General features: G+C 35.2%; 2 protein-coding genes across 3 annotated transcripts in view; one reads left to right on the top strand and one right to left on the bottom strand.

The window, feature by feature from the left end:
- The first annotated feature begins 329 nt into the window (after positions 1-329).
- LOC110115315 (E3 ubiquitin-protein ligase RZF1-like) lies at positions 330-3696 on the top strand. Of its 2 annotated transcripts, none has more exons than XM_020848509.2 (2): positions 330-1650; positions 3428-3696. In XM_020848509.2, exons 1-2 carry the CDS (start codon positions 753-755, stop codon positions 3496-3498), a joined length of 969 nt encoding a protein of 322 aa, XP_020704168.1. In that variant the 5' UTR covers positions 330-752; the 3' UTR covers positions 3499-3696. The 2 variants fall into 2 exon arrangements, with proteins under 2 accessions (XP_020704168.1, XP_028550686.1); XM_028694853.1 differs by lacking the exon at positions 3428-3696 and adding an exon at positions 2541-2644 and having other exon boundaries at positions 332-1650.
- A 3427-nt stretch (positions 3697-7123) lies between these two features.
- Positions 7124-13152, bottom strand: part of LOC110115355 (protein CPR-5) — a 10380-nt gene continuing 4351 nt past the window's right edge. Inside the window, exons 2-5 of the mRNA XM_020848574.2 lie at positions 9826-9882; positions 9697-9732; positions 8820-9563; positions 7124-8114 (exon numbers count right to left, since the gene is read on the bottom strand). Coding sequence (XP_020704233.1) covers positions 7578-8114; positions 8820-9563; positions 9697-9732; positions 9826-9882 — 1374 coding nt within the window. The 3' untranslated portion in view covers positions 7124-7577. The remainder of the gene's footprint in view (positions 8115-8819; positions 9564-9696; positions 9733-9825; positions 9883-13152) is intronic.

Below are 13152 nucleotides of genomic sequence, written 5' to 3'. Positions count from 1 at the left end.
TGACTACCACGCATAAATTAAATATAAGTGCAAGGAATGAAATATTAAAATTTATAAAATATTATGGGTGGTAGGAATGAAATAGATGAGGGGCATATGAGGGTCAACCCGGCAACCCGCCGAGTCAGGTCCGGGTTCGAATTTCCGACCTGTTTACCTACCCGGGTTGGGTCTGGGTTCAAATTTCTGACCCGTTTGAACCCAGGTCAGTTTCGGATTCGACCCGAAGCCGACCCGTGACTGGAAATTGACACCCCTAGATATATAAATATGATGATATAAAATGATATAAAATGATATATATATATATATATATCCCCTAAAATTAAAATATAACTGATTATTGTATGAAAAAATAAAATTATGAAAAAGCAGCTGTACACATAGCTATGTCATTAATACAAAAGCCAAATTATCATAAAGTCTTCTCACCTAATTACTTCATACTATCTGATTTTTAATAGATGAATGTATTATTAGAAGAAGCTATCTTTACAAACAACTCGGCATTAAACTAATTGTAGATTAAAACCTTAGAAAAAGCTTCGTTCTCTCTCTTCCTTGGAAGAGGCGACAAAGGTAGTTTGTAGTTTAAACACTCCGCAACAGTTCCTTAAAGACAAGAAGATAACTTCTTTCCTTCATAAAAGATATGCTTTTCCACTCTGAGCTCCCTTTTCTCCACCTTCCCAATAAATCCATCGCCCTTATTGCTCTCCGCAGTCCCCAACTCCATTAACAACAGCTAGCCAATGCCTCCCCCTTCTCCTCCCGTCCCTCCGAATCTCCGCCGCCGCGCAGTCTTCCGCCTCTTTTGGTGCCACCAATGCCGCCGCCCTGTTTCCATCATTCCCTCTCTCTCCGCCACCTCCGACCTCTTCTGCCCCCGCTGTTTCGGCCCGTTTGTTCATGACCTCGACCTCGACATCCCTCCTCCGCGGCCTCCGCCACCTCCGCCACCTCCACGGCCGCCACCGGCGAACTTCCTATTCGACTTTTCCTCTCCCCACCCCCATCTCCACCTCCACCACCTCTTCCCGACGTGGACTCCATTCCACCCCCAGCTCATCCATGGCCAACTCGCTTTACCACCGCCGCCGCCGCCGCCTCCATGGATTTCGCCCAGCTACTCTGTTCGTCCGGCTCTGGACCCTGGAGACTACTTCACCGGGCCCAATCTCAGTGAGCTGATCGAGGAACTTACAGAGAACGACCGAACTGGGCCACCGCCGGCAACAAGTTCCTCCATTGACGCCTTGCCGACTGTGGCGATCGCAGCGGCTCATCTCCGCGGCGGCTCGGAGTGCCCTGTATGCAAGGAGGAATTTTCCGTGGGGGAAGAGGCGAGGGAGATGCCATGCCGCCACGTGTACCACTCGAGCTGCCTCGTGCCGTGGCTTCGGATGCATAACTCTTGCCCTGTTTGCAGGTTTCAGCTTCGCGGCGAAGAGCCTGCCACCGGAGAACGGAGCAGGGAACAACCCGTCGGCGGAGGAGGGAATAGGCGTCAGCGGCGGCGGCAAGTGCCGGAGAGATGGAACCCTTTCACTGTTTTGCCCGCCTTTAGGGGCCCATCGCGGCCGGGATTGGACAGCCGGAACGACGGCGAGCGGCGGGAACAGGGTGGTGATCCCATGGATAGCGCTGCTGGTAATAACTACTTGTTCTATTTCTAATATACTTGAATGACCGTAAAATTATCAAAACCATCAATAAAATGAGATTTTTAGGTGAATTTATCTATTTTTTTTTAGATTTTATTATTATTTTGCTCGATAATATTTCATAGTGATATTTCTTTAATATTAGCTAAGCCAGAATGAAATAGGTTAATTTAGGTTTTATTTGGGACTATTTTCTTGATGTTTTATGAAACAACGGTAGAAAAAATAATTTTTTAAAGCTCTGATAAAAAGTAGCTTCTTAATATAATTTTTTTAAATAACAAAAAAATAATAATCAAATAAAAATTTTGATTATCAAGGGCAGATTCAACGTCTTTTTTAGGTTGAACAATTTTTTAATTAATTAGATGACAATAATAATAATAATACAGATAAAAATAAAATAATAATAATAATAATAATAATAATAACATTAAATAGTAATAATAATAAACCTAAATTATATTATTAAATTTATAAGAGAATTTTTATTATTTATTTGCGAAGATGAAATGTTCGGAACTTTGAATGGATTGACAAACAACGTGAGGGCAAAATTTTATTCTTGAGGGGGGTAGAATTCCAAAACTACCCCTCCTATACCATACATTAATTTTTTTCTTAAGGGTGGGCATCACATGAGTGGGATCTGCCCATGATGATTACAATCTGAAAAATAAAGCTGTAAAAAAGTCATCCCAAACGAAATCTTAGGATCTATTTGATCAAATAGAAATTATGATTTTGATCTGAAAAAATAAGAATAATAATAATAAAGTTGTCTCAAATAAAACATTAATTATAAAATATTTATTAAACCCTAAACTAAAAAGAATATTTATTGCTTAGTTTGATTGTGTTATTGGGTTTGATCAGCCTTCTATTCGTGGTGGCGTTCATTGTTTCTTCTTTAGCCCATTCTTTGGCTTATATCAAAGGATGGCTATATGTCCACCAGTTGTTAAAGGATTGGCCGAAAGGTAAGCCCTTTAAGCATATCTTATTCATTTGTTTATTTTTTGGTTAATTTTCAATCATTTGAGGTTATAAAAAGTTATAAAACTCTCTTTTCTGCCTTCTTTTCTTAGTACTATTATATTAAATTTTAATTCTCAATATGAATTTAATAAATTTTTTATTTATTCAAAACAACAAAAAAACAACAACAAGATCAAATCTTCATCTCCTTATGTGAGGTCAATTACTTAAATATTTTTTTCTCCATGATATCATATTAAGGATTTGTTTGGGACAGCTTTCTTCTTGTTTCTTAAAGCAGCTTTCTAGTATAAAAATTACAATTTTTGTAATAAAAAGCCTTTTTAAGAAGCAGGAAGAAAGCCGTCCCAAACGAAACCTAAGAGTCAATAAAGAGAATTAGGCTTCTTTTGAGATAGCTTTTTTATTGCTTTATTTTTCAGATTACTACCACAATTTTTATTTGATCATTATCTTTTCACTTCTTTTAATAAATTTTTATGCTATGAATCTTCTTTCTACAAAGTATTACAACAGCTTTTAAAAAAGCAGTAGCCATCCCAAACAAATTCTTAGTCTAAACAAATTAATTGTAACAATCTCTTTTAAAATAAAAAGTCTATTGTCACTTTTCTATTTTTTTTGTAAGTTCTTTTAAAATCTAATATGTGTAGATATGCATTATGAGTGTCATTAATTTAATAAAATATTGATGCATGATAACCTATGAATATTTGTGAAACTTTATAAGATTATAACTGCAAATAGATTATCTGATTTTTCAGTTATGGATTTGGCACAGAAAAGAAAAAGAAAAATGCAAAAATTTATGGAAAAAGCCAAGTGCTCGGATTGAAATGGTTGTTCTGCACTGATGTAATAAGTCAGAAGTGAATGGCTTGCAGCTTCTGAGTTCTGACTGCTTTCAAATAAGCGTAAAATAAGTTCATTTTATTGTTTGTAATGAGAGGAGAATAATATTGGAAATTGTAAAGTTTGCAAATATTGTTCAAGAAGCTCAAGATTTTAGATGAATGTATTGTTGCTTTGTTTTGTTCTTCACTTAAAATAGAATTTATTAAAAAGAAAAACATCAAAATAGTCTATTGATTTTTTATGAAGAAATAAAATGATCCTCAATTATTTTAAAGATCATTTTAATCTTGTTGCGAGCTAGAATATACGCGGCGGTAGAGTTAAAAAATTTTCGTCTGAGCGTTGTACGGATATTTAGCACACACAAATAGAAGATAGAAGAACACCAGGATTTTTACGTGGAAAACCCTGAAAATGGAAAAAAAAAAACACGGGGCCACACCCAGTTGAAAAGTTTCACTAGTGTAGTTTGAGTTACAAGAGGTTGATTCGTCCAACAAGTTAGGACGATCAAATTATAATGAGTTTCTTCTGAATTGAAATACAGTTACAAAGTCGAGCAGAGTTCCTGCGTCAGTCGAGCGTCCGGCGGGATTCTGGCATCGTTCTGACGACGGGAAGAACTCCAGCGGTGGTCGAGGAGGAGCTATTCTCTCCTCTCCTTCTCTTCTTCTTGCTTCTTTTTTCTTTTTTATCTCCTCTCATGAGAAATGAGGGCTCTATTTATAGATTTTCTGGAGTGGCATAGTTCGTAAATAGGTGTGAGATCAGGGGCAAATAGGGAGTGGACGAATGGACGGTTGATGTTGAATCCTTGGATTGTGCACTGTTCGACAGACATTTGGAGGTCTTAGTGATGTCGGATTTGGCGATCATGGGCTCGTTAGATTTGTCTAGTCGAGCCGTTCGATTCGACTATAAGCTCGTTAAAATCGAAGACCGTTTGGTAACTCAAATTGTGGTATGAGCTTTCCAACAGGGCTTCGGGCACTTGATTTGGGCTTATTTGGGCTCGGATTGAGTTGAATTTGATGTCGTTGGGTTTGTATTTCCGAGACGCTCAGTTTGACTATAAGCTCGTTGAAATTTGAGTTCAGGTGTTCCCATATTTAATTTTTGAAGTTTCCGGTTCGATTTTGCCTCAAGATTCGTGCTCGATCAAGATAATTTTTTGAGAATATATCAAATCTATTGAATTTTTAACGAAATCAAAATAATCTCATGACAGTACTATTTTGATTGCTATTTAAGAAATTAAGAGATCAAAATAATTCTTTAATATAATAAAGATTATTTTGATCTTTCATAAAAAATTAAAAGATCATTTTGATTATTTTTTCATTTATAAAGAGAGTAAATTATTCTGAAACATCTTAATATGTTTTACATAATAATAAATTTACAAATTAATATATTTATTTTGAGATTAAGACTACTTAAAAAGAATTTATATTATTCTAATTTATAAATAAATTTAATAACTTTCAAATCCATTATGATAAAATTTATATCAGAATAGCTGGATATAATTTTTATTCATAAAAATTTATTTACAGTTGCTCTTTATATCCGATTAAATGAATGTCATGCAAATTCGAGAAGTTGTTTAGTTGCTTTAGCAAATGAGCGCAAATAACTCAAGCTGATCTAAAATAACCTCTAATTTGAGTCTGAGCTTAACTAATTAATTATGATGACTAAGGATTTGTTTGGGACGGCTTTCTTTATGCTTTTTAAAGTAGCTTTTTAGTACCATTTTTTTTAACTTTGTACTAAAAAACTGCTTTAAAAAGCAGAAAGAAAGTCGTCCCAAACGAAGTATAATATTTCATTTTGGACGACTTTTTTATTGCTTCTTAAAACAATTTTTCAATGTAAAATTTTTTATTTTTACATTTACACTGAAAAAATGCTTTACAAAGCAATAAAAAAATCATCTCAAACAAAACTTAAGTCTTCATTTGCGACAACTTTCTTATTGCCTTCTAAAACATCTTAACACATTATTTAAAAAAAAAAATTGTACTAAAAATTTACTTTAAGAAACAGTAAAAAAGCCATCTGAAACAAAACCTAAAGCTTCGTTTGGTACAACTTTTTAACTGCTTTCTAAAGTAATTTTTAGTACAAATTTTTTAATATTTATACTAAAAAACTGCTTTATTTCAAAACGGAGTTTTAGTACAAAAATAAAAAAATTTGTACTAAAACTCTGTTTTAGAAAGCAATAAAAAAGCCATCCCAAACGAAGCCTTAATGGACGGCGGGCTTTCTAATTATAACAGATCGTATAGTACGATGTGGTGATCGTACAGTACGATTAGTTATATTCAAAATTAATTTTTTCAGGAAAAATAAATATTTTAATTTATTTCTGTTACACTAGATCGTACAGTACGATGAACAGAAAAGTTAAAATATTCATAATCATTTTTTGCTCCCTCTATGTGTGTGCATGATCAACAAACTAACATACATCATTATAAGACTTGACTCAATAAATGAAAATTACAGACTCATTTAATACGACCAATTCTACGCAATCTTGAGCCTTGAATCTTCAAAGAACGGTGCATGATGTACCTGAAATATTAGTTAACATAGAAAGAAATATGCACTACAAATACCAGGAGAAATAAAAAATTAATAAATATTATTTGTTATCATCAAAATCATAAACTCGAAAGCCCGAGTTGCAACATCTTTATATCCCATTAAATGAATGTCCTGGAAATTCAAGAAGTTGTTTAGTTGATTTAGCAAATGAGCGCAAATAACTCAAGCTATCTAAAATAACCTCTAATTTAAGCTTGAGCTTAACTAATTAATTATGATGACTAATATTTCATTTGAGACGACTTTCTTATTATTTCTTAAAACAACTTTTCAATGTAAAATTTTTAATTTTTACATTTACACTGAAAAATGCTTTAAAAAGTAATAAAAAATCATCACAAACAAAACTTTAGTCTTTATTTGGAAAAACTTCTTATTGCTTTCTAAAACACCTTAACACAAATTATTTAAAAAAAATTTGCACAGAAAATTTACTTTAAGAAACAATAAAAAAGCCATCCGAAACAAAACCTAAAGCTTCGTTTGGTACAACTTTTTAAGTACTTCTTAAAGTAGTTTTTTAGTACAATTTTTTTATATTTATACTAAAAAATTACTTTAAGAAGAAGTAAGAAAACCACCCCAAAAGAAGCCAAAGTCCAAACTCTACTTGGGCAAATTATTAGGTACGATCACCGGACATGTTCGGAGCCCAATGAAAATACACCAAATCACCTCCTACTCAGTAATGAGCTCGGTACTGCTCAGTATTGCTCGGTACTTAGTAGTTCACAGTACCGAGCTTAGTACTGTGAATATCGAAGGTAAACTGTGTCCGATGTCCGAACCCAATAATCTCTCCTCTACTTGGAGCTTACCTCAGGTATGAACCAAAGCAAGCTTGGGACATAGTCCACTACAGGTTTGAGTTGAAGAAAACTTATGATGGCTTCCTCTGCACAGAATGCCAAACATTAAATTTTTCTCCAGTGGACATAAAGCATTGAAATTAAACCATAAATAGAGCCCAAAGGTTACTACAATCAGAAGATAACAAGAAAATAACATAACTTAAATCACCCTCAATAATCTTAACGAAAATTTACAAAATGCTTTCAAGCAGAATAAGAAAACATAGATATGTCACACTAACGATCAAGCTTATACTGCAACAATGGCTCCAATTATGCTGAAATGCACTGAAGATCCTGCACCTGGGTGGATAACCAGGGCAGCAAAGACAAAAAAAAAACCACCTTTCTGGATCAATCAACTCGCCCCAGCTTGCCGAGACGATCAGGTTATGGTAGCAATTAAGGTTTCATTTGGGACAGCTTTCCTCCTGCTTCTTAAAGTAACTTTTTAATACAAAAGTTAAAAATTTTAAACTAAAAACTGCTTTAAAAAGCAGCAAAAAAACCGTCCCAAACGAAACCTAAACCTACTAACTGACCAGCTGATGAAATAGTCGAAATATAGCTAAACAACAGCTGAACTCTTCCCTCAGCTTTTCTGCTCAGCCTTTGAAATCAAAGCCATTATCTTTTCAGTGAAGTGATCTTTCCAGTCAATCAGAGATGTGAAGGGCAACAGACCAGCCATTGTTGGAAGAACCAAAAGCAATATCCCATAAAATGTGTATCGCCTGATCCAATACGGTAGCCAAACTGGTTTTTCCCTTTTGGCTACTAAAACAGGACCATAAAGAACAAAGTACAAGATCGATGGAAAGATATTAGCAAAAAGATGAAGCAAACAGAGAGCTTCCCAGTAAATAACCCAGTGATATCCACTTCCTCCCAGTGAGTCCACGCAGAGCTTCCCTGCAATGCCACAAGCAACACCTAGGAGCAAGAGAATGGAGGTGATTGGCATTGTAGAGCCTGAAATGGCGGATCGTTGGAGAAGCGAATAGGCGATAACGACAATCATCAACAAACCAAAAAGCATCCTGGTTATGACCACTGCGTGGCATCTGAGAACTTGCCAACCTGAACTGACAGAAGCCATTTGTTTAGGCATCCACCAGGACTTGGTCCCCTGCAAAGAAAATAGTAACTGCTTTCAAGAAAAGAAAATAGTAAGTAGAACCATGAGATACTTATGTGTTGCATAATGATGAATTGTTGCAATGAATGTGATAGGAAATACTTGAAGATCTCAAGAATTTCCTAACAATCATTGGAAAACAGCCAGAATTTTCCGTAAAAATCCGCACAAAAACCAGGAAAACAATAGGTAATTTGTATTATTTGATGAAATAGAAACGGAAAATACCAAATCTCTAGATGCCGCTAGAGCCCATAACCCTAAGGGATCTCAAATTTCAGTCAAATTCAAGATGTCAACCCTAGGAAAACAAACTATTTTATGCATACAATTCAAAAAGAAATCTCTTAATAGTCCCCACATTCAAATTTCCCTCTCAAATCCCTCAAAACTCTTTCCCAAAAAGCTCCATTGGATTCTGCGGTTTGATCGGCATACTCAGGAGAGGCGGAACTTCCGCCTCTGTTCCGCCTGGGCCGATCCCATGTGGACCTGCTGGACCGATCTAACATAATGCTATGATGAATTTCATATAATTATGATATAACATTCGAATCTTAGTTTATAATAAATAAGATTAATTATTTTTTTATATTTATTAAATAGAAAATAAAAAATTGTAAAAACACTTTTCCAGGAAACTAATCCTGTCCACTATTAAGAATCAACACGAAATTAAGCCAAATAAAGACTTACTCTCGACACAGTGCTGCAGGATGATGTTGCCTCTGTGATCCGCTGGTATGAAAAGATTGATGCTCCATAAATTAGGAAAGCACACATGAGAATCAAGCCACTCACAAGAAGGTCTATGCAATTTCTTCTGAGTTCTGCATGCCTTGTCTCCTGCATCTGATTCCTTAGTTTGTCCTCTTTGAAAGAAGCTTTAGACATATTCATGCAAATCTTTACCTTCTCCAACCAATTTGCATAAGAACTCATCTCTAACTGAGATTGCTTCATCTGCAACTTTCTCATAGTCAAACCTATCTCAACTTCCTTCAGGTCATTGGATCTAGTATGTTCTGTAACTGATTTCTCAAAGGTGGTCAACATAGATTTACTAAAACCGCCAGCAATAAAATTATGAGAAGCTCGAACCAGCTCTTGATTGGATTCGATGCGAAGAGCAAGCTGGTTTGTTGAACTGACTGCTTCATCTTCTCCCAAATGTTCTTCACAACTGAGGGGATCAAGAGAACAAGGTATCTGCTCAATCTCACAGCTACTAACTCCCAAAGAACTGTATGATCTGTTTTCCTGTTCATCATTATTTGATTCGTTGATCAATTTATTTCCTACAGTAAGAGGTCTTTCCTCTCTCAATTTATTTTTTTGACTTGAAGTAGAAGCCTTGTTAAAAACTAGCAATGTCTTTAATGTGCTGTCAAATGATCTCTCAAAGTTTCTCATAAAAGAATCAAATTTATCACCATGTATCTGCATAAGGGAAGCAAACCACCAAAAAAAATAATAATAATAAAAAAGAAAAGAAAAGCCAAGTAGAACAATCAAATGTCTCTAGCTGATTAATAACAATATACACAAAGCAGGAAAAGTTAGATAGACTTGCGTTGGATACGGACTCCTTTACAGCTGAAGTACAGATCTGCATCCAGTAGAGAAGTTGATGTTAAATCATAAGAAGCACCTATTCCCAAATTGCATCGATGTATAAGGTACGCATTTGAAAATATTCTACCATGGAGAGATTTTCTGCTGGTAACTGATCCCGAGAGACAATTTTTCCACACAAAACCTGAAGGGAAAAAAAAAAACAAGTAAGAAATCTCCAAAAGAAAACTGAATAAAGAATATTTAACAAGCATACAATAACACACACAGTTACAAGATATTGTGGAATTGCTGTGTTAGCATTGAAAAGCAAATATCCATTGAATAACTGGGAAGATAATTATTCGCATCAAACTGATAGGCCTGATAGGCCGGTTCAGGAGGAACCGGTCCAACTAGCCCGTCCAGGGCAGGTTTATGTTTATAGGAGGCGGGCTAGTCCCGCCTCCTCTATGCTTGCCACCCACAATAGTAGGTCCCACTATTCCAATTGAGTTCAAATTAGAAAATGAGAGGGCGACTAGGGTTTTGGAGGGAAAATTGATTTGGAAAGTTTATGTATTAAATAGCAATATAGCATGATGTGTTTTAGGGTTAGGGCATGCTTGATTTGATTTCTATTGAAGTTCCTAAGCGTCTTGGGCTCTAGACTACCTTATCTAGAGATTTAGGAGAGACGAACCTCCTCTCGAATTGAGGATCACTTGTATATTGTTTTCGTGTTTGTTTGGCTTTGATTCTCTTATTGCAATCCATCATTTTGGGGCTGATTTCACCCAGATTTTGCATTATTCTTGCTGTTTTCACTGATTAGTAATAGGTTTGCTTGCAAACTCAAGTATTTCCCTTAGGGTTACTTGCGCACTCAAGTATTTTCTATCACAAACATAACAATTGGTAAAACAAACATTATCTACTTTAACCGGTAAGAGAAACATTAAGTAGCACTTTCAGCGAAACAAAACATGTGGAAACTTTGCTTCAGACATTATTTAGTACATTAAATGTAGGAGAAAAGCTCCACATTCAAAAGAAAATTACATATGATCAATTTGGGTCACATCTACTAAAGGTGACCCAATCATACACTTTCTCAGCAAAAGTGTATGTCATCCTCTCTCACTTCAGTTGGAACACCTAAGCAATTGGACCAAATTTTCTTTTTTCGGGGGTGTAGCAATACTCTTTAGCCAGGTCATTTTCTTGCTTCTCGGAAACATGCAAGAGTAGTCAAGGCATGTAAATATAAACAGTACAAAAGGGGTAGAGAAGGTTATCTCACTTAGCTAAAACTGGTGAAACTTATAGCAAACTAAAATTATCCTTTCTACGTAAACAAGGTTCGAGTAGAACAAAAGAGGCTCCAGAGGGTAAAAGAACCACAAATATTGCTCTGCAACATGTATATTGAAAGCGGCCTTATGAAGAGTGGTGTTTAAAATCATTAATCAAACTCAGCAGTTGTAAAAATGATGTACGAGAACTTAGGAACTCAATATAAATGACGAGATATTGTATCTAGCAGGAAAATTAATAAGCCAAAATAGTTGTGAATAGTGTTGTTAATTTAGCTAGAAGATTAAAAAATCACTTGAAAATCAAATCAACTCTGGCTCAAATAGAGCTCATATTGAAGTAAATGAGCAGGCAAACAAGATAAATCCAGTTCAAGTTGAATTTGAATTTTGTGATGCATAGATTGTTTGCTATTACTTTATCAACAATTGAGAAGTCGCTTAAATCAGCCCTTGATCATCATTATTATATAATTGCTAAGCTTGTCAATTCATTATTACTCATAAGCAATTCCTGAATCTAGCCTATGTTTCACATCAATATTGGAGAAGTTTTGGCTTGGGCCTTTTCACTCTTTTGAGGTAGGATATATTCTCCCTTTCTTAGAAAGCCATGATTTCATTATTTTTCTATGTGACTTTAATTTTATGATGTTGATGTTATGTGTTTGTTCATGTGGACAAATAGTTGTACATGCAACACGAGACGGATACCATGAATCATGATGATTTTCTATGCAAGCCATATCATATGGATTATTTATTTCATGCATCATGTTATATGTGTCGAAGTGATACAACACATAAAACCATGATCCTACATCATATTATGATGCAAGCATATGATTATTTACATGACACTATATGATTTGTTTCATGGATAATTATACTCATAAAATGTGATATGAATGCTATGCAAAATGAATGTGGGTTTAGATAGTACATGTTATGCCATGTTATGAAGGTGTGGCATGTGAATTCATGCTATTAACAATTGGCAATGAAATAATAATTCATTGTATAGTGAATAGCATGATATGCTGATGAAGCACATGGAAGAGGTCTTATCACTAGAGCAAGAGCATTAACATATGAAGCTCAAGCCATTAAGAACAAGAGGAAGAGCATATTAAGAAGTGGTTCATGCATTTAATATTATGTTTTTATGTATTTTCATATATTTAGTATTATAAGTATTATGTGGACAACATAGTGTTATAATTTGCTTTGCTAGTGGTCAATTTATGTAATTTGCTTTGTTGATGCTTAATACATTAAGTACAAATCATGGTTAAGGATGCAAGGCCGACCACACTAATATGCATGAAAGAAGGAGGTGGCTATAGGTGGTTGCTAGTGAGCCCAAACAAAATGCCAACCCCTCCCTCCTTCCCTTTCCCTTCTTTGTTTTGAATTTAAATGAAGAGATGCGTCTATGACTCTATTCATGTATTTTCAATTGTATAAAACATTCTAAAACTAAAATGAAGATAGTTTTGATTTGCTTACATGTTTCGGAGAGAATTTCAAGTAACTTGGCAGCTTAGTGGTTGATCATACTCAAGTAGATTGAGTGAATTCCTTGAACCTCCACTTTGGTAAGTGGGTTTTCATTTTACCGCACTTTTCTTTACTGCAATCTTCTTTCTTTGTGTTCTAATTCAGGTAATCCAACAACAACAACAACAACATCAAGCCTTTATCCCACTACGTGGGGTCGGCTACATGAATCATTTTTCTCCATTGTGTCCTATGAAAGTCAAATTCTCGTTAAATTAATAAAGAAATGTCATTCCTAATATTTTCTAACCAAGTCTTTTTAGGTATATCCCTACCTTTCTTAACACAAGTCAAATCTAATACCTCTACTCTCCTAACCGGGTCATTTTATGTGACCAAACCATCTAAGGCGACTCTCTCTAATCTTATCTTCTATTGGAGCTACTCCAACCTTTTCACGTATATGCTCATTTCGTATCCTATCTCTAAGGGTAAAGCCACTCATCCACCTGAGCATCCTCTCTCTGCCACAATTAACTTAATATTATGCTTCTCTTTTAATGACCAACATTCAGCACCATAAAGCATTGCAGACCTCACTACCATCTTATAGAATTTTCCCTTAAGTTTGAAGGGTACATTTCTATCACATAACAAGC

The sequence above is a fragment of the Dendrobium catenatum genome, unplaced genomic scaffold, assembly GCF_001605985.2.
Source record: "Dendrobium catenatum unplaced genomic scaffold, ASM160598v2 fragScaff_scaffold_586, whole genome shotgun sequence".
In the NCBI taxonomy this organism is placed as follows: Eukaryota; Viridiplantae; Streptophyta; class Magnoliopsida; order Asparagales; family Orchidaceae; genus Dendrobium; species Dendrobium catenatum.
Note: the sequence above shows the minus strand (reverse complement) of the source record. Positions and strands in the feature narration are given on the sequence as shown.

What these genes read in the sequence shown, in the direction of transcription:
- LOC110115315 (XM_020848509.2), top strand. Translation starts at nt 753, where the DNA reads ATGCCTCCCCCTTCTCCTCCCGTCCCTCCGAATCTCCGCCGCCGCGCA. An exon ending in TCCCATGGATAGCGCTGCTG is followed by an intron (nt 1,651 to 3,427) that starts GTAATAACTACT and finishes CTGATTTTTCAG; the next exon opens with TTATGGATTTGGCACAGAAA.